At 37.7% G+C, this 26,328-nt stretch overlaps 1 protein-coding gene across 3 annotated transcripts in view; it reads right to left on the bottom strand.

Moving 5' to 3' along the window:
* The window catches only part of LOC150078876 (uncharacterized), a 203,973-nt gene that overhangs the window by 108,048 nt on the left and 69,597 nt on the right, over nt 1-26,328 (bottom strand). For all 3 annotated transcript variants that reach the window (XM_090382404.1, XM_090382406.1, XM_090382405.1), the window contains exons 6-7: nt 8,092-8,190; nt 3,649-3,735 (exon numbers count right to left, since the gene is read on the bottom strand). In XM_090382404.1, the coding sequence (XP_090238530.1) occupies nt 3,649-3,735; nt 8,092-8,190 (186 nt within the window). The remainder of the gene's footprint in view (nt 1-3,648; nt 3,736-8,091; nt 8,191-26,328) is intronic.

The following is a 26,328-nucleotide window of genomic DNA, read 5'->3' as shown; positions in this document are numbered from 1 at the left end:
TACAAAGGATAAAGAATACAGAACCAGAGGAGGAAGAACATACCACCACCGAACCACAGGAGGAAGAGCAAGAAGAAATACAACCCACAGCAGCTGAAGTGTAAAGAGACTAGGTTATGATATCCAGAATAGAGGACAACTGTAAGAAGACCCTAACAGAATTCGAAGGAATGGACCCCACAAAGACTCGTGATACTGAAGCAGAGGCCGAATAGAACCTTGTGGAGAGTCACAGACCACCTGAATTGGCACATAATACTGCATTACCTCAACAGCAATGGTGCAACACTGGAGGTCATCCACACAGCTGTGTATTGTGCTGCAGTAGCAACCAAGAGGATTAACGGAAGAGAAATGAGAGACCAGCAGCAGAAGAACTGAAAAGAGAAGGAACCACCAGCTTGTGAAAGAAGACTTCAGCAGAAGATAGAAGAATTAAGAGTCAAGGTAGGCCAATTGACCCAGTACCAATGGGGCAATAGGAGTAAGAAATTAATTGGAAAAGTGAAGAGCACCCTCAAGAGAGAGAGTGTCCACAGCAAACATGAGACAAAAAAAATCAGAGAATAGGAGAGTACTTGGACACAGTGAAGCAGAAACTCCTTGCACTCAGCAAGAAACTACACCGATACAAAGAGAGTTCCCAGAGAAAATAAACAACTGAATCTTCGATGAGGACCAAATAGGCTTCTACAGGAATCTTGGAGAAGACGGGAAAGAAGGGAATGGACCACCCGAGAAGAAGACTATTGAGGAGTTCTGGGGAAACATATGGAGTAGGGAAGTAAGACATAACAGCCAAGCCACCTGGATAGAACTAGAAAGCAAGAAAACCAAGGATGTACAAGAAATGAGAGGGTGGGAGATTCGGGAAGAAAAAGTAAAACAGACAACCAAGAACTCTCACAACTGGCAAACTCCAGGAATAGATAACATCCACAACTACTGGTACAAAAAGCTCACTTGCACACACAAGCACCTGGCAGAGCAGTTCGCCCGAATGATAAGGCACCCAGAGACAATCCCGAAGTTTCTCACTCAAGGAATCACATATCTGAAGCCTAAAGACAAAGACACAAGAAACCCGGCGAAATATAGGCCAATCACCTGCCTCCCAGCAATGTACAAGATCCTGACCAGCTGCATAACCAGGAAGATATCAGACCACTTGGATAGCCAGAACATAATGGCCGAACAGCAGAAAGGATGCAAACGGCTGAGCAAAGGATGTAAGGAGCAATTAACCATAGATGCCGCGGTTATGGAGCAAGCCCACAAGAAGTGCCGCAACATGTACACAGCCCGCATCGATTACCACAAGGCCTTCAACTTGGTGCTTCATAGCTGACTAATAGAGACGCTGAACATCTACAAAGTCAATCCGATAGCGATTCCTAGGAGAAACCTAGAACTTCCTAGGAGAAACGATGGTGAAATGGAGTACCACCATTAAGTTCGAAAACATCACAACCAGCCCAATCCCCATCAGGAGAGGAATCTTTCAGGGAGATGCCCTGAGCCCATTGTGGTTCTGTCTAGCATTTAACTCGCTATCCACCATGCTCAAAAATAGCAAGTACAGATATAACCTCCAAGAAGGAAGAAGAACCTGTACACTCTCACCCACCTGATGTACGTGGATGACATCAAGCTCTACGCGTGAACTGAGAAGCACCTCCAGCAACTACTCCAGATCACCGAAGAATTCAGCAATGATATTAGGATGGAATTTGGTCTAGACAAATGCAAGACCCACGGACTGCACCAGGTAAAATTACTCAACCGAAACTACCAGCTGCAGACTGGTAAAGAGATTGAAGCCATGGCAGAGGGAGAGACCTACAAATACGTGGGGATGATGCAGGCTCAGCAGTTACAGCACAAGGAAATTAAGGCCTGCCTGACCAAAAAATACAATCAGAGACTCAGAAGCCTGCCGAAAGCAAAGCTGAACGGAGGGAACACAGTTAAAGCAATAAACACCTATGCAGTCCCAGTGCTAACATACTCCTTCAGGGTCATAGACTGGACTAACACCGAGCTGGAGGATATCATGAGAAAGACAAGGACAATGATGACCAAGAGCCGCCAACACCACCAGAAATCTGCCAGGGAGAGACTGACAATTGCCCAGGAAGAAAGAGGAAGGGGCCTGAGAGACTTCATTGAGCAACAGAAGACAGCAATAGTTAACCTAAAGGATTACTTCCAGAAACACACACACACAGCACACTCCACCAAACCATAAGATAGACAAGCGGTATACCCCACTCAACCTAAGCGAGGAGTCCCCCCCAACTAGGAGGTACAAATGAAGCTAGAAAGATGGGCAGAGAAGATACTCCATGGCAGACACTACAACGATCTCTATCAAGATCACATAGATAAAATTGCTTCCAATGCATGGCTCACAAGCAGGACGCTCTTCCCTGAGACTGAAGGAGTCATGCTCGCCATCCAAGACCAGGTAATCAACACCAGAAACTACACAAAATACATCACTAAGGAGCCCAGAGTGTCCGATGACAAATGACGACAATGCCACCTGGCCTCAGAAACGATCCAACACATCACTACGGGATGCAAGGCGATCACCCAGACTGAGTACACTCATAACACGACCAGGTAGCCAGGATAATACATCAGAAGCTAGCAAGGAGATGCCAGTTGATCGAAGAAAGTGTACCGTACTACAAGTACGAACCCCAAGCAGTCCTAGAGACCCCAACCCACAAGCTGTACTGGGCCCGCGCCATAATAACGGTTAAGACAATCCCGCACAACAGACCGGACATAACCCTTGTGGACAAACAAGAAAGAAAAGGCTACCTATCTGATTGACATAGCGGTACCCAACACTGGCAACCTGCAGAAAACCCACGGGGGGAAAAAAATCAGGAAGTATACAAACCTAAGACAGGAGATCAGCGACATATGCAAAAAGTAACAACCATCCTGATCATCGTGTCAACCACAGGTATGGTGCCAATGATCCTACATAACAGCCTAGCAGCACTAGATCTCCCAGTCAACACCTACAAGGAACTCCAGAAAGTCGCAATCCTGAACACCTGTAGGATAGTCAGAGAGTTCCTCGACCAACAGTAACACCAGACATAACAACAACCACACTGTGTACTTGGTAGCAATACCCGTCATGAGGTGGAACCACCAATCATGGAGAAATAATATAAGAGTAATAAAAATAATAATAATGTAGCAAAAATAGTTTCAAATTTCCTATTTCAGATATAAATGAAATATAGTAAACCTTTCATATTATTATATGAAAGTTTTACCATATTTCATTACCAAATATATTATATAAAATAAATAAATTTCTGCTTATTCTCAACACAGCTAAGTCCAGAATTAAAAACAAAAGTAATTCTTTTATTTTATTAAAAACAACATTACATACATTATGAATCAAAAGTCCAGAAAACTTTAAAAAAAACCAACAACAAAATTTATTTCCATCTATGCAATATACAAACATTAAGGAACAAAATGGTATCCATTGCCTTGCATCCATTAAAGGAATAGGAAGTCATTACAGAAACTGTTCATTATGATCAACAGTGGTTAACTTATATTGACTTTTGGTTCATACTGTATATACCCTAGAGTTATTTTCTGTTAGGTTACCTTTTGCAAGTCAGTACAACACCAAAGATTAGTGAGGCGTCGAACATCTTGAATAGAAGCAGACTTTACTGCTTTCCATAAACCGGGCTAGAATAAGAATAATATAATACTCCAATGAACTGCAATTGTACTTCGTTTAGCTTCTTCTAATAACAGATAATTAATTAGATTTTTTAATCACTGTTATGCATTTAATCATACATTATGTATATTACATCACCTATTCTATCATTACTTATCAAAATTTTGAATTATCTCTAAACAAACCAGCAATTTTATTGCTATAATGGGACAAATTAAAAATAAGAATCTGGATATTTATTTATAATGGCTATGGCATAGAAAACTGTCTGAACTTACTATAAAATGCTATGTTCAGTAATAACCAAATGGAGTAAAACACACAACTGAGGACTCAAAGTAAGCCATCACATATTTTTCATATACTGTTAATTTGAATTATGCTTGTCAAACTGGCAGCCCCAAAAGTGGTTGTCATCTTTCATAGGTTAACAAGAGTCGATTTATATGAAAATGGTAATATTTAAAGGAAATATACTAATACAAGCTTTAAATAAAATTCACAATTTAGATGAACCTTCAGTCATGAGATTGCATAATTTTATAAAAGAGAAATATGTGAAAATATTTCTCTCTGTAATGTCACTAGGGTGTATTCTGTGCACACTAGTGTGTGCCTGCAATCCCCCTTCCCCCTCCAAAGAACTATTTTATGTAGCTCACAAACACTTCTGAGTTTAAACTGAGACAAAAGAAAAATAGGCTCTTTTTCTTCTTCAAAGCAGAAGAAGAAAAAGAAGAGGGGAAAAAGAGTTTAGGATTAGGATGCTTGTATTGGAATTTTATTGTTTAAAAGCTTAAAAAATAGATACAGAATAAATCTCTTAAAAAAGACAAAGTAAATGTCATTTGATAAACTTAAAAAGATTTTCTTAACATTTTTTTTTTTTTTTAATTAATCACATTTGGACACATCTCACAAACCACACTGTTTCAATTAACTACACTTTGTAAGGCCATAATGCAATGAATGAGTTCATACAGAATTATTCATTTATCATGCAACACTTGTTACACACCAGAGTCCTAGACCAGCTGTTCCCAAACTACTGACATCTATGGACCCCTTCAAAAATCAAAAAAGTTTGCAGACCCCTATATATATATATATATATATATACACACACACACACACACAACACTGGTGTTCAAAGAAAGTGCATCACCTATGAATTTCACATTTCTAACCCTTTTTCACGATGGTATGTTACATTAATGACTAGCATCACAAATAGAAATATAAACAAAAGATATTTATTAATATAGTTTGGGAAGAACGTTACATGGTTGTTATCATTACAAATTATTAATATATATCATAAACTACTCATATACCATGCAGAGTTACTAACATTTTATTTAAGCATTAGCCTAAACTAATATACATTGGGTAACGTTTCAGGTATCTTGCCAATACCCATCATCAGACTGTGCTGTCCACTGACTGAATCCTCTTTTCAGGTTCACATTCGGTCAGCAGACAGTACAGTCTGATCATGAGTATCAGCAAGATACCTGAAACGTTACCCAATGTATATTAGTTTAGGCTAATGCTTAAATAAAATATATTAGTAACTCCACATGGTATAAAAGTGGTTTATGATATATATTAATAATTCGTAATATTTATTAATAGTTAAGGTAAAGCTAAGTAATATTTGACGGGTGCTCTCAAAATATTCCAAAACAAGCATTTGCAACCTTTATAAAACAGTTTGGTAAACACAACAATTATGGCTGAAATGCTAACAGAAGCCCTCAAATTGCTTCAGTTTATCATTTTATTTAAAATGATAACAAAATGAAAAGTTCACCAGGTGCAAACTAATATTTAGTTGAACCGCCTCCGGTCCTGATGACAGCAGCACACCATCGAGGCACTAACAAGATCAATTTCTAAAGATAATCAACTGATAGTTCATGGTTCCAAACATGAATTATGGTTCCTGAAGTCCACGAAGGGTCTTTGGTTTCTTTCTGGCAACTGCAAATTCCACACGATGCCAACAGTTCTCTATAGGATTCAGGTCCGGGCTGTTTCCTGGCCAGCTAAGAGTTGTAATGAACCATTCTTCCAACCATTTTTTCACCTGTAACAAATGTAAATACATTACTGTTGAACCTCTAATACAGAAATTAAGCTAAAGTAACTACAGAAGTGCCTACTTCTTACACTTTTCGCCCAATGTTGTTGTTGTTGTTTGGTTTTTAGGAGCATTAGCAACTAAGGCCATATTGCTCGGGGGATATGTGGTGGTCATTTCCTGACCTTTCCACATCCTCCGTATTTGGTAGTCATGGGCTCGAACCCCGGTCTCATCAAAAACTGTGTGCTATGCACTGCTGCTCCTGCCCACCAGGCTATGGAGGTGCCATTCACCCAATGACAAGGAGCAGAGTCGTCCTGAAAGATGCAGTTACTTGGCAGGTTGAAATGGTCTCTAATGGTTGGCAGCAATTTGCCTTCCAATATAGCCAGGTATCCACTGGCATTTACAGAACCTTTCATAAACTGCAGGCGACCTACTCCGCCATACAAAATGCACCCCGTATCATTTGGCTGGTAGGGAATTTCACTTTAGACACCATACAGTCTGGATGGCATTCTTCACCATGTCAATGGCAAATCGTTTGTCTCCCATCAGAGCCATGCAGGTTGAATTTCTTCTCATCCAAGAAAATAACTGACTTCTACTGCTCAGGGGTCCATTTGACATACTCCTTACACCAAATTAATCGGGCCTTTTTCATTTTTTTGTGTAAGGAGGGGCTTCTTCTTAGGATGACGGGCTACAAGTCCATTTTTGAAAAGGTGTCTTCTGACTGTTACTGCACTTGCTACCACTCCTGTATGTTCTTCCCATTCTCTTTTCAGCTCAGATGAAGAAGCTTTACAGTTTTTAAGGCATAAGTGCTTCAAAACGCGGTCCTGATTTGGCATAGAGACTCGTTTGCATCCAATTCCTTTTTTCCTATCAGCAGAACCAGCATTCTTGAGTTTGGAAAGAAATCTACTCATTGTCGACTGATTAGAAGACACTCTATAAGCAATATGACGAGAAGAAGAACATCCATCCTCGCATAAAGCAACAATAGCACTCTTTCTTTGTGGCATCAACTGCACATAACTCGCCATCCTGACACAAGCAAGGAATGACTGCAACTCTTGCAGAGAGTGCTTATATAGCTGACAATAACAGCTGATGCAATATCACGTCATCACCTACACATGTCAATCTTATCTGATGCAATCTCTAAAAAATATTGCCATATACTTACGGTATTCGGACAACAATTAAAATTTTAAGGGGTGATGTACTTTCTTTGAACACCAGTATATATGCATATGTTTCTGTGTGTATATATATATATATATGTGTATGAACACTGGATTTTCTGAAAAGAAAATTCCAAGTTTTATGTTTAAAACATCTCGATTTTATTCTTATTTTTATATAGATATATAATAATAGCTTTATTTATCATCGATTTGCTATACATAGAACGAATAATTTGACCAGTTTCAGAGGGTCCATTTTGCAGACCCTCTGGAACTGGTCTACGAACCCCCAGGGGTCCGCAAACCCCAGCTTGGAAAATGCTGTCCTAGACTATCAAACAATATGTAATGAGGTACCAACATGGAAACAAGGCACATCAATAAATATACTGGTCATTGATTGTTTTTCGGTGCATTAGCAACTGAAGCCATATTGCAACATCATATATCGTCTAAAAGTGCATATTCATATGCCAATTTGCAACCTGTGCAGTCTGAAAACCTGTGCAAGGTACAAATCTCAACTTGAGATCAGCTAACTACAGCTCTAATTGAAGAGGCCTTTAGAAATTCCTCCAGGCTGTGACAGGCCTTGAACCCACATCTCTCAAAATGAATAACAAGTGGAAACCACTATACTCTTACAAAAGGCCAATGAATATTGAGAGAGATTTTTAGAGGTGGCAAAAGGCAGTTTCACTGAAGTTGTGTTTGAAGAACAGCATAGCATTTATTATTTATATCTGAGCACTGTATTTGTGTCAACTGATGTACATATTCTTCATAGAGTTGCATCAAATACGCTAAACTAAGTGAATGTATGTCTAAACATACAAGGTGAAAATTTCAAGGGCATTTTGGAACAATTTTTAAATTCTGTATTCATTTTTGATTTTTTTTTAAATTTAAATGTATTATAAATTAGACTACATTTTAATTTAATCCAATATAACTATTATCCAATTAAACTAAGCCAAATCTACATCACTTGACAAATTCTAGTCAATGACTTCTAACAAGGTTTTCATAACTCAAAAGTAAAGGAAAAGTAGGGAAAATTTAACTAATAAAAATAATCTTACCTGGTATTTACGGAATGCGCAAATTAAGTTATTAATTTGTTCCTTATTTTCACAAGACTGCTCTATATCAGATACTTTTTCAATAATACTTTGACCTGTCTTTGAAAAACAAAAAGATTATTTCCTAACTTTGTAAGGTTTAATAATCAAAGAAGTTCATATTCACAATATGATTTTAACAATTTATTTGTGAATTTATTTATTTTTATATAAAACTCAAAGGAAACTAAATTTATATCAATTCATCTCTGCTAAGTTATGTATACAATGAGCCAAATACACCAATGAGCCAAAGTATTATGACCACCTACTTAATATGATGTTGGTCCTCCACGTGCAGCCAAAACAGCTCGTACCTGGTGAGGCATGGATGCTACAAGATTTCCAAATGTGTCTTGTGGTATCTGGTACCAACACGTAACCAGCAGATCCTTTAACTCCTGTACGGTGTGTGGTTGAGACACCACAGATTGGAATTGTTGTTCCAAAACCACAGATGCTCGATGGGATTGATGTGTGGGGAATTTCGAGGCCAGAGCAATACCTGGAAATCTTCTTCATGTTCCGCAAACCAGTCTCGAATAATCCAGGTGGTGTGGCATGGCGCATTATCCTGCTGAAAGACAGCACCGCCAGAGTGGAAAACCGTTGCCATATGAACTGCAGAACAAACATGTAGCAAATTGGAATACCCAGGCAAAGTGGGGTCACCTAAATATCCTAGCATTTTTATATTGAACTAATGTGGCTGTTCAGAAGGCAGCATTCTTTTAAAATGTGCACTTAACGCAAGTTGGCAGATTACTGCAAGCAGTTTTCACAATATTTGCTAATTATTGATTTCCCTATATTCAATCTCAGAAATTCATTACCTTTATTCTGCACAATAAAGTTCAAACAATGCCTTTCTTCAAGAATGGCCCAGATGGGTGCAACAAAGCTTTGACTTAACAAAGGGTCATGAATCTGGGGGCCCAAAATAGAATTTGAGGTCCCATATTTGCACTCGGTATCCACAAGGGTTTGCAATGCTATTTGAGCAGGTGGTTCTGAGCCTGGGGCAACTGATTAAACAGGCAACTACTTTGCAGAAGTAAATTTCAACTGACACCTATACAGGGTGTCTCAAAAATATTGGTACAAATGCTTAGGGGAGGTAGGTAACATCTAAAGGAATGTGAATCACATAGGAACCCATAACCGGAAACGTCACCGTAAGGTGGTAGGACAGCGCTGTTCATCAGTTCGCGAGAGGGGAAATTTCTGGTTTAATCATTCAAGCAGTAGCCACCGCACGAAGAGCATGTATCGATATACAAACTGTGAGCTAACAGACATGCACCTAGTGTATGGATTAGCAGAGGGCAATGGACAAGCCGCTCAACGAATTTATGGAGAACACTTCCCAGACAGACATGTACCGGACCACTATTTGTTTGCATGTATGCATCAAAATTTGTGCAATTATGGGTCATTTAGAGGTAACAGGAGTAGTGCGGGCAGACCACGTTCGACGCGAACCTCCGCCATGGAAGAAAGTGTGTTGAATGCCGTCCAGAATAATCCTACTATCAGCACACATGCCGTTGCCTCTGCCTTAGGAGTGTCTCGTTGCAGTGTACAGTGTGTCTGGCGCGACGATTCCGTACACCCCTTTCATCTCCAAAGGGTTCAGTTACTGCTCCCCCAAGATCATCCTGCCCGTGTGGCTTTTGCGCAGTGGTTTCTCCAAGAAAGTGTTCAAGACTTGAATTTTCCAGCCTATGTTTTGTTCGTGGATGAGGCTTATTTTACTCTGGAAGGCTTATTCAATCAGCACAATGCTCATGTGTGGGCTCACGACAACCCACACGGTGTGCGCCCCCATGCGGCACAACATCGCTTTGCAATAAATGTGTGGGCAGGTATGGTCGGTGAATGCTTAGTTGGCCCATACCTGTTACCATCCCGCATGAACTCGGCTAAATATTGGATCTTTCTTGAACAAGTTCTACCAGGGTTACTTGAGGATATTCCAGCAAATGTGAGGCGCAACATTTGGTTTCAACATGACGGGGCGCCTGCCCATTATGGAAGGTGTGTTCGTGACCATTTGAACAGGCATTTTGGGCATCCATGGATTGGCGTGGTGGGCCCATTGCCTGGTCCCCACACTCACCTGATTTATCGAGCCTTGATTTCTTTCTGTGAGCCCTCAAATCTATCGTGTATGAATCACCCGTGGAGACGGAAATGGATCTCGTGACAAGACTAGTCTGCGCTACTACTGTCAAAGAAACTCCAGGTGTGTTCAACCGTGTCCGCGAATCCACGCTGCGTCGGTGTCATGCATGCATCACGTCTCATGGTGGAACCTTCGAGCATCTATTGTAACATCATGAAATGCATCTATCTCGTACTCCATTGTTAATATCATGTCAAATAAATGTTTGCCACTAATTACTGTCTTGTGTCATTTCTGCTTCTTGTACCTCTGCTACTACTTTCCCGTGACGTTTCCGGTTATGGGTTCCTATGCGATTCACATTCCTTTAGACGTTACCTACCTCCCCTAAACATTTGTACCAATATTTTTGAGACACCCTGTATAAACTTGCCATTAGAGAACTTTATTTTCAGCCGGGGTTTGGCTTTTTTGCATTGTTATTTTTTTGATATTAGAGTATCATTCTGACAAGAGTAGTGAATATTGAAAATATTCTAAAAGACAAAATGAACTCCCCCCCCTCTCCCCCCCACTTTTACAATACTTGTCAAAATCAATTAATGAATTTTTTTAAATTTCCTTACAATTCTTGGCTTGGGTCAGTGGTTCTCAACAGCCACCAAGACATTTCTGTGCAGCCACCAAGATATTTCTGTGCAGCCACCAAGACATTTCTGTGCAGCCACCAAGACATTTCTGTGCAGCCACCAGACAATTTTTATAAATATCAAAATTTTTTATTTATTAAATTTCAACATTAAAAAAATTAATTTATATACAATAAAATATCATATGGACTTTTATAAAAGTGATATTCAATGGTATGCGACATGATTGCTCATCCAGAGTACCGGCATTTATTACATTTTGCAGATTTATTACGTTTTGTGTGGCCACCAGCTAAATCTCATGGCCATTTTTGCGGCCTCTAGAAAAAAACTCTTGAGCACCACTATACCACTGAGCTGAGTTAGTGGGATTCTACTGTATAAGAATCTTGAGTTCATGTTGTAACTGTACATCAGCAGCCAGAATGGGAGATACCTGTCAGTTATGGTCAGTGAAAGCAAACAAGTGCTAAAATCAGCATACATCCCATGACCAATGGCATGAGGTTTATGGCAAAGTTTTCCATACTGATAGATGGTTAGCCCTCGATGCCCTTGCTCCTCCCCACAAGATGACTATTTCAGTGGTTACTGCCACGTGAGGTATGCACCCCAGTATGGCACCTGACAATCCAGTGACTAACTCAAGACTTGTATCTGAACATGACTATAAACACGTTTGGCTCCTCTCACCTTGTGAGCTAAATTGTCACTGGTTGTCAGATGTTGTACTGAAGGGATATCTTGCTTACCAGTGATGAGGTGGCAACAATAAAAACATATGTCAGGGAGATAATACAAAACAGGTATCTGTAGTGTAAATCTGAGACAGTTCACAATTATGGCTGCACAATACAAAAGATACATGCCATTAGCAAAAAAAAAAAAAAGTCTTCTCTTATGCAAACTTTTGTTTTTGTAGCAGCATAAATAAAATATGGACATAAGTTCTGTAAACTTATTAGAATTAAAATAGGTGATTTTTATTTTCCTACATAAAAGTTGTATCACTGTTTCATTAACTTTCACTTTATACATTATGATTGCATTGAAAATTATTATTATTACTAGTGACAAATGATGCAAAAAAACAAGCTTATACAGCAGCAGCCAAAAAAGAATTCCTGTATATCACTGACAAAACCCCTTGAGCTGTCTTGGCAGCCTGTGCACTGCTCAGAGAACTTCATATCTAACCGCACAAATACTCCCAGGTCTTTGTCAAAGAATCATTCTTCACTGCAATGAGCATGGTACCACATAACTGGTACATTAATTTGGGATTACTGCTACTCATATGAAATACCTTGCATTACTCAATATTAAACTTCAATTGCCAATTCTCAGCCCATCTGCCTAATTTAATAGATCATATTTCAGTAGCATACCCTAATTACTGTGATTAAATACCCTGCCAACCTTGTTATCATCTGGAATAGTAATAGTAATAGTGGCATGTGATGCAAGAAAGCAAGTGTATGAGCTTATGCAGCATCAGCCAAAAAAAAAAAAAAAAAAAAAAACACACCATTCCCTCCAAATGCCTGTCCAGTTCCTCCTTAAATTTATTTAACCTGTCAACTTCCACAACGACAGATGGAAGTTTGTTCCAGCAATTAACCACCTGCTGGCTAAAGGCAAATTTCCACACATCTATTCTACATCTGTCTTTTCTTAATTTGAATTTATGCCCCCTTAGGTTCGTAATCTGAACAAGTGGAAGGATCCCATCAGAATTCAGCGTGCTCAACCCATTCAAGGCCTTATATACCTCAATCAGATCACCTTTCAGTTATTACAAAATCATTAAGTATCCTGCTACAATTTGATAACCTTCTGCCATTTTCAAACCTTAATAATTCCTCATGTGTGAATGTAGAAGCAAAATACTCATTCAGTTTGTTTGCTATCTGAGCAGGATCATCAACACTCGAACCATCGATGTCAAGTGGACCAATCAGATTCATCCCCTTCCTTTTAGATATAAGTAAAGAAATCCTTGCTGTTTTTCTTAGCATCTTTTTGCCAAGGATTTCTCGCAATCTGCCTTCGCCTGCCTAACCTCCTTTGTGACCTGATTACAGACTAACTTATATCTGCCATAGGCTTCTGAGTCGCTTGATAATTTATATGCATCCCATGCATTTTTCTTCTCTGTTACGAGTCTCATTAATTCATTAGATAACCATTTAGGCCTAAACCTTGAACAATATTTCTTAATAGGTATGAAACTTTTAGTAGCATCCACGATTAATTCCTTGAATGCTTCCCACTTAGAATTGACTGTTGGTAACATCGTCAGTTGATCCCACTGTACAGAATTTAAAAACTGTTGGAGACCACTGTACTCACCTTTACGGAAGCAAAAACCCTTTCCTTTACCCCTGATGGTAATTAAATCTTTAAGTAAATCCCACATCAGTACACTGTGATCACTGCCACCTAGTGGTTCCTTTATCTGCAAATTCTTAATGCACGAATGATCACTGCTGATAACCACATCAAGAGTATTACTTTCTCTGGTTGCCTCTCGAACATGTTGCTGCAGAAAACAATCATCCAATAAATCCACAAAAGTCTGACTAGCGTGTGAGTGACCAACCCACAAGTTCCAGTCAATATCTGGGAAGGAATCATAGACATAAAGCTTGATATGCCTTCATAAATATCATTAATAAATATAAAAAACAACAATGGGCCCAGAAATGAACTATGAGGAACTCTGCTAATAACATCACTCCAAAAAGAACAGTGCCCACTCATAATGACCCTTTATCATTTCCCACTCAACCATCCTTTTATCCATAGCAGTAACTTGCACTTAATGTCACACAGCTCCAATTTTGTACGGCAGTCTTTTATGTACAACAGTATCAAAAACTCTTCTGAAATCCAAGTGTATTATGTCAAAATTAGTTTCTGCATCCAGCACATTTGTGACTGTGTTATAGTATCCAATCAGGTTGATCACGAGATTATCCATGCTGCAACTGTAGTACAACTGCATTTCTGTCCAGATGGTCATACATTATTTCATTAACCAGTGACTCTATTATTTTCCCTAAAACATAAGTCATGCTGATAGGTCTATAATACAGTAGACTTTCAGAATAACGGCACCTTCAGGGATTCAAGGTGCCGTTATTTCGATTTTTCCATTATCTAGAAAGTTTTATTTTAAATATACAGGGTGTTTCAAAATTATGTATGTATGCACACTTTAAAAAATTTATATTTAATGAACAATATGCATCAATTTAATTTTGTTAAACTCATGTACCTAAAAAATAGACAATTTTTTTACAATTTAATTTTTGTTTTATTTTATAGATTCCTCTAAAAGGATGGAGAGTACGTAATTAAATTTTGAAGAAAGAAAGGTGATTATAAAATGGTATTGGAAATATGAAAATGTCAATGAACGAAGTTCAGTGTGCTTGGAAATCAAAAGCAAACCAGTCCACTGAAAATGCACACATCAGTCTCTACAGAAAGATTTAATCTACCAGGCATTACGGTGTGGATGGAGTTATCGGTTGAGTCAACTACTGCTCATCTCAGTTGCCCAAATTATTTGCTGTATGATTCCTTTTGCCTCAAAGGTGGTACATGTGCATATGTCCATTCTGATATTCCCTGTCAGAGAGTTGGTAATTTGGAATCTCCTCTTTTCGATCTTCTCTAGCTTAAAATCTCTTTACCTCATTGTTTCAAATTCATCTGTTGTCTCTATTGTTCTCTCAGCTCCACTAATCACTTCAAGCTCTTTGACTTCCTCTCTTTGCAACTTGTTTTTCTCCAGTCCAACTTTCCTAATAGTGAGGTAATTTACCTTGGTGATTTTAATGTTCACAACTCCAGCTGACTTACGTTTGCTAGTCACACCGACCCTGCTGGTCGAGATGCTGAGGCTTTTGAAATTACTAATGACCTTGCACAGATTGTTCATTTACCTACAAGAATATCGGACAATCCTAAACATACAGCCAACACGCATGATCTTTTTCTCACAAACATCTCAGATCACAACTTGGTGATTGTCTCTTCTCCAACCTTTATCTCATGGCTATTCCCAACCTCGTATTGTTTGGCATTACAAGAATACAAAATGGGATGACTTGCGAGATTTCTTTTCTTCTTTTCCTTGGTCGGATTACTGTTTCAAAACTTCTGATGTCAACGTTTGTTCAGATTGTATCAGTGAAATTATTCTTGTAGAAATGGAATCCTTTATTCAGTCCTCCACTTTAAAATATCGTCCTCTATCTAAACCTTTGTTTTCTAATAAATGTACTACGGCTGTTCAAGAGAAGAATGTTATATATCGTAATTAGCTTGTTTCCAAATCTTCAGTTTCAATTTCTGCCTACACAAAAGCTCGCAACAATTGTAAAGCAGTTATCAATAAGTCCAAAGTAGATTTTGAACAGGATAAGAGTAGAAAATTTGCATCTTGCACTAATGGTAGCCGAATATTCGTGTCACTTGCCAAAGCTACTGGCCGCAACTTTTGCCCATCTCTGCTCCCACCTCTATCAAAACCAGATGGTTCCATTGTCGCTTCAGCCAAGGATAAAGCCGACCTGCTAGCATCCCATTTTTCTTCCAGCTCATGTATTAATGATCTTGGTAAAACATCTCCCACCAATCCCAACACGCTCCACTCAATACCTCCTGTGGTCTTCTGTCAAAAGGATTTTGACGAATCTTGATGCTAATAAAGCTCCAGGTCCGAATGGTATTTCTCCACTTGTTCTCAAAACCTGCACTGTTGAACTTACTCCTGTTCTTTGTCATCTTTTTTCACTTTCTTATTCCAAAGATGTTTTTCCTTCTGCTTGGAAATTTGCTCATATCCAGCCAGTTTCTAAAAAGGGTAACAAATCCCGCCCATCCAATTATCGTCTCATCTCAATTACTTGTACTCTTTCTAAAGTAATGGAGAAATCAATTAACCGCCAACTCTTAAACTAGAAACCTTCCATCAGACCAATGATCGCCAGTATGAATTTCATCAGTGTCGAATGACTGGTGTTATTCTGGCTTATGTTACCCATTTATGGACAAATTCAATGGAAATGTTCAGTGAAACACAAGCACTTCAAATAGGCCTCTGGGGTTGGGTATATTCATACTATAATTTTTAGTGTTTCTCACCAACCATTGAAGTAAAAACGAAAACCAAAATCTTAAAAAGTTAATGTTTAAATTTATAATAAATTTACAGTAGATCAACAAAATACGATTATACAAAATGTTACTGATAATGAAATACTGAATTAGGATAAAAAAAATGTAATTTACAGTGAATGTACAAATAAAATGATAATAAAATACTGAATTAAAATGCAATAAAATATACTAGATTAAAAGCGCTAAAATAACTGAAGCTTTCAAAGGCTTCTGCCTTCTTCCTCAACAGTGTACTTCTATACTGCGGTGCCTCATTAAATACCAGCAGAAACACAAGCAGTTGCTCTTGACATCTCAAAGGCTTTTGATCATATTTGGCATAAAGGTCTCCTAAAAAAAAAGCTTCCATCTTATGGTTTGCCAACTATTTTTTGTAATTGGTTATCTAGTTTTCTCTCTGATCAACCACTGAGGGTGATGGTAGATGGCTGTCTGTCTTCTAACTTCTCCACTAATGCTGGTGTCTCCCAAGGTTCAGTTCTTTCCCCCACTCTTTTCCTCTTGTATATTAATGACCTTCTTCCATTGACTGCAAATCCTATCCATAGTTTTGCCGATCATAGCACATTGCATTCCACTTTCCAGTTTGAGAAACCTTGCCCTGCTCAATCAGCTTCAACTTCTTGAATATCTGCTACCAATTCCTTAAATGCCAATCTCCAGGTAATTCTCCAGTGGGGCAAAGAAAACTTAGTTGATTTCAATCCTTGAAAACTCAGTCTTGTCTAATATCTCGCATAAAGAATTCTTCTGCTCATATGCTTATCTTTGGTGACACTCCAATTTCTAGGCAAGATGATATATCTCTTTTGGGGATTACCCTGACTTTTAATTACTCTTGGCACAAGCACATTACGAATATTGCTTCCTCTGAATGTAAAAAACTTGGTTTTCTCTTTCGCTCTAGGCATTACTTTTCTTTCAAACAGCTGTTCACTCTGTACAAATCGCAAATCTGCCCTATCAGGGAATATTGTTCCCACATCTGGGGAGGTGCACCCAAAACCTCTCTCGGGCTTCTAGATTCCATTCAGAAGAGGGCAATTAGGTTAATTAATGACTCATCTCTAACAGAGTCTCTCCACTTGCTGTTTCACAGACGTTCTGTTTCTTCTGCATGCCTTTTCTACAGATACTTCCATGGGCACTGTTCTTCTGAATTGGCTTCTATAATTCCCACTCTCTCTTTCAAAACAGTCCGAACACATGCCGCCACCAGCCAACATCCATTTACTGTCCAACAGAACCAACTTTTTGTCTTCCTCGTGTATTCATTCAACTGCCGTTTTTTGGAACAACCTTCCTTCATATATATTTCCTGAAAATTACAGTCTACAGAAGTTCAAGTCTAATGTCAACAAATATATTCTTTCGTCTTCTGAACCTCCAACCCATGCAAGGTACTAAGTACTATAGATTCTAATACCTGTCGTGTTTGGGGTTTTCATAAAAAAAATAAAATAAAAGAATACATTGGTATATTTTCAACAAGATGGTGCACCTCCACATTATCATACAGCTGTGTGATGTATGATAATAGGTCATCGAGGGAACGCTTTTGAATATCTTCAAAGGTTTCCAGATCTCACCCGTTTAAATTTTTTTGCTTGGGAATACTTTAAAAATTGGGTTTATAGTCACAAACTGCAAATATTGGAGGAATTGTGGATGAAAATTCAACAAGAAGCAAAAACAATCCATCTGATTTATGTATTTCAGTATAGAGATCTGTTGAAGATAGATGCCGCTCATGCATAAATACTGATGGAGGGCATTTTGAACAATTAAAGTAAAGTTTTATTGTTATAAAACAAATTAATGTTTTTTGTCTTCAGATATTGTTCATTAAATATAAATTTTTACAGTGTGTATACATAATTTTGAAACACCCTGTAATATAATGCAAAAATAATGTGGCTAAATAAGAAAGCCAAGAGAACACATGCAAATTACAGACACAATACACATGGGTACAGAGTCGGTGCAAGGGTTTCATGCACCCTAGGCAAGACCGTAAAAAATACAATTAGGCACCCCAGTTGTATTCTGTATCATCCATAAATCAATCTTTTTTTTTTAAATATATTTTTAATATTTGATATAATGTTTAGAGTGTTATTTCTTTATTTAGAAATAATTATTACCTTATTTAATTTGAATAATTATTTTTTTTAACCACTAAAAAAATTTAATTTTGTTGGAATGCGCCTATAGGACCTTTGCACCCTAGGCGACCTAGTTGCGTCTAATGATGGGCTGGCTCTGCATGGGCATATGATTTAACTTTCTGGGTGACCCTAATGTGATAGTGTGGATTATATCAAGTTTGCCATTAAGCTTTAAGGCTGTTCTCCTTTTTTTCTTTGTATAAGGTTTAACTTTAGGAGCCATAGTGAGGGGATTTTAATTTAAAATAAATGTAAAACAGCAGTATAATCTGTGGTATCAGTACAGAATTCACTTTAAAAATTGTAAACAAATACAGTAATTATGTGACTTGCTGTTTTCTTTTTTCAGCACTGCAAGACATATGTAAACATCCAATCTCAATGTGCCATTAGCTCGAATGTTCCGTTATTTGAAGTGCCACTATTTCGACAGCTACCGTAACTCATGACTCTCTTTGATCCCCTTTGTGAATACATTTGCACATCTCCAGTCCTCAGGGAACTCCCCTGAATCCAAAGATGCTCCAATAATCATAACTAAATGTTTGCCTCTTCTGCTGCCTCCTTTAATATAACTGTATAGATCTCATCCAGCCCAGGTGTTTTTTTTTTTTTTTTTTTTACATTTAGCTTCAACAACTTCTCCTCCACTTTGCTCTCAGTTATCACAAATTCATTCATCCCCCACCAAAATGTGACTCACTTCTAGCATTCCCATCCCTAAAAAATTCCTCATGCGTAAAAGTAGATGCTAAATACTCATTCAGTTTGTCAGCTACCTCAGCAGGTGCATCACCAATTGAACCATCAATGTCAAGTGGACCAATCTGATTCATCCCCTGCCTTCTAGAATTTATATATGTAAAGAAGTCTTTGCTGTTTTTCTTTGCATCCTTTGCAAAGACTTGTCATAATCTGCCTTAGCTTACCTAACCTCCTGTGTGACTTGATTGCTCACTAGTTTATATCTACTATAGGCATTCTGTATTACCTTTTAATTTATATGCATCCCATGCATTTTTGTTCACTGCCACAGGTCTCATGAGTTCATGTGACATCCATTTTGGTCTATGCCTTGAACTGTATCTCTTAGTGGGGATAAAAAGCCTAATAGCTGCTATAACATCTCTACAAACTTCCCATTTAGAATCTGCCGTTGGCAACTTCATAAGTTGTCTCCACTGAACAGAATTTAAAAACTCTTCAAGATCACTGTAGTCATCTTTACAAGAGAAAGCTCTTTCTTTCCCTTGCTTTTGACAGTAGTTACATCTTTAAGCAGATTTCACATCAATACATTGATCCCTACCACATAGTTGGTCTTTTATCTGCAGATTCTTAGTGCACAACAGATCACTGCTGATAATTAGATCAAGAGTACGACTCCCTCTTGTTGTTTCCCTAACATGCTGCTGTAGAAAACAGTCATCAATAAATCCATAATGGTCTTGCTATTGTTTGAGTGACGAACCCACAAGTTCCAGTCAATATCTGGAAATTTAAAATGCCCCATTATAAGACATTCTGATTTACTGGCCCACTCTATTTCTCCATATAGTTGCTCATCATACTCATCACAGTTATTAGGACTATAGCATACTCCTGCTCTCACTTTTGTTTTCCTAGTGCTTATGTCATACCAAACTGACTCAACATTGCACTTGCCACCCATGTCAATTGCACTCCCTTAGATTTTATGTGCTTCTTAACTAAGAGCATAATCCCCCCCCCCTCCTGTTCTGTCTGTCCTTTCTGTACACATTGTATTCCCCATATTCATTCCCACATTGTATTCCCCATATCCCACAATGTCAGCATTTGAGGATTTGGTCCATACTTCAAATTCATCAAATTTATTTACTATGCTCCTAGCATTAGTGTATGTAGAAGTATAACTGTAACTGTTTTTAATCTTAGTAATGCTTCACATCCCATGTATTTGCTCATCCCAGAAGGACAACCAGCAGGTCTTAAAATCACTGAGACCTTGCTTTCCAGGCTGCTCCATGTTCTCTGCAAGGATCCTTCCAGGCTGCTCTATGCAAAAATCACTTTCACTTCTTCCTGTGGCTACTGTTAATCTATTAGTCTGTGTATCCCCTCACTAAGCTAGGTGTTCTGATCTATCTAACAATGCCTCAATAGCACGAGAAAAATGGTGCACTTTTATAAGCAATCATGACTTGCTTTCAGCAGCTCTTTTACTTGTTTTCAGTTGGAATAACACAAGAATATATGAAGAGGTATAAAGAAATTAGGTTTTTATGGCATAAGTAGTAATAGTACATACCAATAAAAAAATAAGAAAAACAGTAAATTAGAACATAATCTTTAACAGAACTGAAAATGACATTATTTGGAATGGAATGATATAGACATCAGTGAGTGCAAAATCAGTCTTTTATAGCAATGTACAACTGACCATGCACAACACCTAGTAATTTCTGCTGCTGTCTGCTATTAAAAAAATATAGAAACTTGAAATAGATTTTAAAGAGTTACTGTGTTAGGTATGATATGGGGAACATTCCAAAAAAAGAAAAAGAAAAAAGCTATTATCCATGGTTCAGCCTAAGTTGGTAATATGTTTTTAAATTGCATAGCATCACTCAATAGGAAAATCTGCTACACATTCAAAAATCTGAAACACTGCCATGACAGCTGTTTCAAAGATTAATCACTACAACTAGCAAATGATGGTCTATTAGCAAACCTATGCTGAACATGTGAACAACTGTATTTAATCTAAGTGAATAACCACGTCTATGGAAGAAAAACTTCCACTTAAACACTTAGCAACCATTATGTATATATTCCCCCAATAACTAGGTTGCACTTGCCCCATTTAATACAGGGCAAGTGTAACCCTATGCAACATTTATCTTTGTTTTACTCTGTTGGTCACATTGTTGTGATTGGTTTTCGGCTCTTCTTCAGTGATATTTCACGTAAGTTGGACCTGGTGCAATCGAGGGGATACTGCTAAATCTGATTTAATCAGCATTTTTGCAAAATTATTTGTATTATTAACATTTTTTCTAAATTATATCAGGAGCATTTTCCTTCTGCAACACCCTTTTACTTTGATTTATTCCCCCCCCCACCCTTCTTTGGTTTGTTGCTGTGTTATGTACTGGTTTACTTTCTACTTGTCACTTATTCAGCTTACCACGACTGGCATATTTTTCATTTATATTTAACTTGTGTTTTAAACGTTTGCTATACTGATTTTCAGTATAGCTCAATGTTTGCTATACTGATTTTCTTCTTTCTTTTGTCCATTTTATATAGTTACTAGTGAGTTGAGATGCTAATGTGCTGTTCATTACTATCATCTATACTTTACTTTCTTCTGGATGTATTCCTATTTAATTGTCACTTTGTATCAGTGGTTTGGTGTTGCCATGTGAGTGCTCTGATCTGTTCTAGTACAATTTTCACTGCATAAGAGCCAACATTATTCAAGTCTATTGCATTGACAAGTTTATGATTCAAGTCTATTGCATTGGCAAGTTTATGATTCAAGTCTATTGCATTGGCAAGTTTATGATTCAAGTCTACTGCATTGGCAAGTTTATTAGTGTTTTGGTAAATTCAGAGATGCATTGATTTGTTTAATGTTCAATTGTGTCCCAACTCATCAGAATTCCACAAGGCCATTATTGGCCTTGTGGAATTCTGATGAGTTGGGACACAACAGGTGGCCTATTTATTTATTTTATGTTTGTTTCACCCTGTTGGTCACATTGTTATGGTTGGTTTTTTGGTGTGATATTTCACGTAATTTAGACCTGGTGCTGTTGAGGGGCACCACTAAATCTGATTTAATTGGCATTTTTTTTGCAAAATTATTTGTATTATTGATATTTTTTTTCAAATTATATCAGGAGCATTTTCTTTCTGCAACACCCTTTATCTAGATTTATTCCTCCTCCTACTTTGGTTTGTTGCTGTGTTATGTACTGGTTTATTTTCTATTTTTCACTTAACTTACTCAGCTTATCCCACAGCTGACATATTTTTCATTTATATCTAAATTATGTTTTCACAATATCTTCTTTTCTTAGGATTTATTCCACTATTACAATGATCCTCCTCAACCTAACATCGAAAAGTCATTTCTTTAGTTTTTTTTTCCATTTTCTTCTATATCTTTCCAATCTCCATTCACCAGTCCTCTTCTATTCATGGCTGCTCTCAAACCCTCTATCCACGTCCTTCTTGGTCTTACTCTCTTTTTCCTTCTCCATGGCTCCTCTGGGCAATCTGTTGTCCTCCATTTTCTTCACATGGCCAAACCACTCCAAACTTATTCTCCTCTATTTTATCAATGATTGTTTTTTGGATATTCATTGTACAGCAAACCCCCGCTATTCGCGGTATCTGTATTCGCGGTTTCGCGTATTTGCGATCGCCGATTTAATATAAAATGAAACCTAAAAAAAATGTGAATTTTAAAGCGCCGTGAATATTTTCCGCCATAAAAAACATGGGCGTGGCTAAAATTATCTTTCCCGGTCAAAACAGCGCTCAGTGGGTGGGGGAGAGGGGTGAAAAAATCGCGAGCGTGGATGTTTCTCGGTAATCCTTGTTCAGTATGTGTTAGTCATGGAAGGTTTCGTCGTTTGCTTTTAATTTATATGCTTATAAACAATAAATTTATCAATTTATAAATTGATATGCTTCCAAAAGTGATAAATCTACCGTTTTGCAGTGTAAAACAGAGTTTTTCGAGCGTGTTAACGGAAGAAAGTGACTTTATTGTGGACAAGTTCTTTCTAACCCCTACAAAAATATGGCTACGAATAAAAAGAGAAATGTGAAAATATCAAAGAAGGTGATAACATTAGCGAATAAAATTGAGTTATTAGACAAAATTTCTAATGGTGAAAGTGTCTCCTCAGTGGAAAAACATTATAAAATCAATGAGTGAACGGTATGATCAATCAAGAAATCGGAAGAAAAAAATCTGCCGTAGTGTCCGTGAAAACGCGCTAATTGCTTCAAAAATTTGCTCTGTAACTCGTGATGTTAAATTAGAAAAAATGGAAAAAGCTTTAAATCTGTGGATAGAAGACCGAACTCAAAATAAAATTCCGTTAAGTTCACTCATCATTCGCGAAAAGGCAAAACTCCTTTATCAACACTTTAGCGAAACTGGTGATAGCACTGGCGGGATGTTTTTTTTTTTTTTGCTAGCAAAGGCGCTGGTTTGAAATTTCTAATAAATATTACATTTAATATTAAATTGTTTCTTATTTTCATTTCGATGCCGTATGCTTGCATTTCACTATGTACTGTCTATGTACATAGTCATATTATGAAGGTACATATAATACATACATAGGCAAAATTTTAGACTAGTTTTTCTTATATATTTCATACTTTGGAACGGAACCCCTTTATTACTATGGGAGCCATAACTCAGTATTCGCGTTTTCGGTATTCGCGACATTTCTCAGGAACGTAACCCCCGCGAATAGCGGGGGTTTACTGTATTCCTTATCATGTCATTTCTAACTTTTTGAGTCCTAGACTTTATTGCTGATCTTCACCAAAAATCCATCTCAACAGCCAGTAGTTTTTTTTTTTTTTTGTCTTTCAGTATTAAGGTGCAAGTCTCACATCCATATAATAAAACACTTTGTAATATTGCATTATATATTTGATGTTTAGTTTTGTTAATAATATTTTTATTCCACAGCACAGAATTGAGCATTCCTATGACCTTTCTACTTTCACCCAGTCTTCTCTCAATTTTTTCCATAGCCTTCCACAGAAGATTTCTTGGCATATTATCATATGCTTTCTCTAAGTCTATGAACAGCATGCCTACATCTTGGTTTGTAGCCTGACATTTTTCCAGAATTTGCTTAACAGTGAATAAACAGTCTATACATGAGCGTCCAGTCGAAAAGCCACACTGTTCCTTAGAAATAACAATCTCTTGTTCCGGTTTTGATTTTATCACTTTTCCAAATAGTTTAGCAATAGAGCTCATAATGCAAATTCCTCTATAGTTGGAGCATCTTCTTCTGTCACCTTTCTTGAAAATTTATGTAATGTACCAATTGTCATCTCATCTGGTATTTCTTTGTCATTGCATAATTTGTGGAACAATCGAGTTAGTAAATTTATAACTTTTCGACCTCCATATTTAAGCAGCTACATGTTAATTCCACCAGGGCCTGGTGCTTTTCTATTTTTTGCCATTTTTATTTCCAGTTCCACTTCCTTAATTTGGATGTTCAATCCTTTTTCCATGAAAACTGTCTCTGCTTCTCTAAATTCCTCTCTTCCTTCATTCAATAGCTGTTCATAATAATTGACCCATTGCTCCAGATCTATCATTTCCAGTCTAGCATTTTGCTTATGAGGTTTCCTTAAACTCTTCAATACTCTCCACACTTCTGCAGAACTTGTACATCCTCGTTTTCTGTTCACCTTGGCACATGCTCTATCCCAGGACTCGTTCTTTGCCTTGATGACTTCCGCTTTCACTTCCTTATTTTTTTCTTTATATAATTTTCGATGAACTTTACTTTTTGAGCTCAGCCATCTTTGGCATGCTTCCTTTTTCTCCTTTATTAATTCCTTTGTTTCCATGTTCAACCAATCATTTTGCTTCATCTTTTGAAATTTTCCTATTGCCTCTCCAGCAATTTTCTTCACTGTTTTTTCTTTGGGTATTAATATATATCTTTTACACTCTTCCCACAGGTTTCATCTAATTCTTGGTCTAATCTTCATTGATACAAGCCCATAGTGCTCTCATCTTTTAGTGAGTCCACATTGAATCTTTCGGTGACAAATTGTTCATTCCTCTAAAAGCCTTTCTTCCTTTTCTCCTTCCTTTTTTTGGCACATCCATGAGAACGACAACGTAGCTTTCACCAAAAAAGTGATCAGAACTTCAATTTGCACCTCTCCGGATCCTAACATCACAGACAAAAATTGTGCTTTGTTTTTTCACAATATACATTGTGTATTGCTTTGCATCCATTGATGTATGCTATACTGATTTTTTTCTTTCCATTTATTTTTTTATTTATGTGAACCACCTATAGTACTTAGTACCATGCTTGGGTTGGAGGTTGAGAAGACGAAAGAAGATATTTGTTGGCATTGGACTTGAACTTCTGTAGATTGTAATTTTCAGGAAATACGTACAAAGGAAGGCTGTTACAGAAAAAAGCAGTTGAATGAATAAATGAGGAAGATGAAAAGTTGGTTCTGTGAGTTTGAAGTTGGACAGTAAATGGATGTTGGCTGGTGGCTGCACGTGTTCGGACTGTTTTGAAAGAGAGAGCGGGAATTATAGAAGCCAATTCAGAAGAACAGTGCCCATGGAAGTATCTGTAGAAAAGGCATGCAGCAGAAACAGTACGTCTATGAGAAAGCGAGTGGAGAGACTCTGTTAGAGATGAATCATTAATTAACCTAACTGCCCTCTTCTGAATGGAATCAAGAAGCCTAAGAGAGGTTTTAGGGGCACCATTCCAGATGTGGGAACAATATTCCATGGCAGGGCGGATTTGCGATTTATACAGAGTGAGCAGCTGTTTGGAAGAAAAGTAATGCCGAGAGCAAAAGAGAAAACCAAGTTTTTTAGATGCAGAGGAAGCAATATTTGTAATGTACTTGTGCCAAGAGAGAGTAGAAGTCAGGGTAATCCCCAAAAGAGATATATCATTTTGCCTAGAAATTGGAGTGTCACTAAAGATAAGCATAGGAGCAGAAGAATCCTTTTTGCGAGATATAAGACAAGACTGAGTTTTAAAAGGGTTGAAATCAACTAAGTTGTCTTTGCCCCACTGGAGAATTACCTGAAGATCGGCATTTAAGGAATTGGTAGCAGATTTTCGAGAAGTTGAAGCTGATTGAGCAGGACAAGGTTTCTCAAAATGGAAAGTGGAATGCAATGTGCTATCATCGGCAAAACTATGGATAGGATTTCCAGTCAATGGAAGAAGGTCATTAATATACAAGAGGAAAAGAGTGGCGGAAAGAACTGAACCTTGGGGGACACCGGCATTAGTGGAGAAGTTAGAAGACAGAGAGC

This window comes from Mastigoproctus giganteus, chromosome 10 (assembly GCF_048544385.1).
Source record: "Mastigoproctus giganteus isolate SK-2022 chromosome 10, ASM4854438v1, whole genome shotgun sequence".
Lineage (NCBI taxonomy): Eukaryota > Metazoa > Arthropoda > Arachnida > Uropygi > Thelyphonidae > Mastigoproctus > Mastigoproctus giganteus.
The sequence above is the reverse complement of the archived record's forward strand: the minus strand, read 5'-3'. Positions and strand labels throughout refer to the sequence as shown.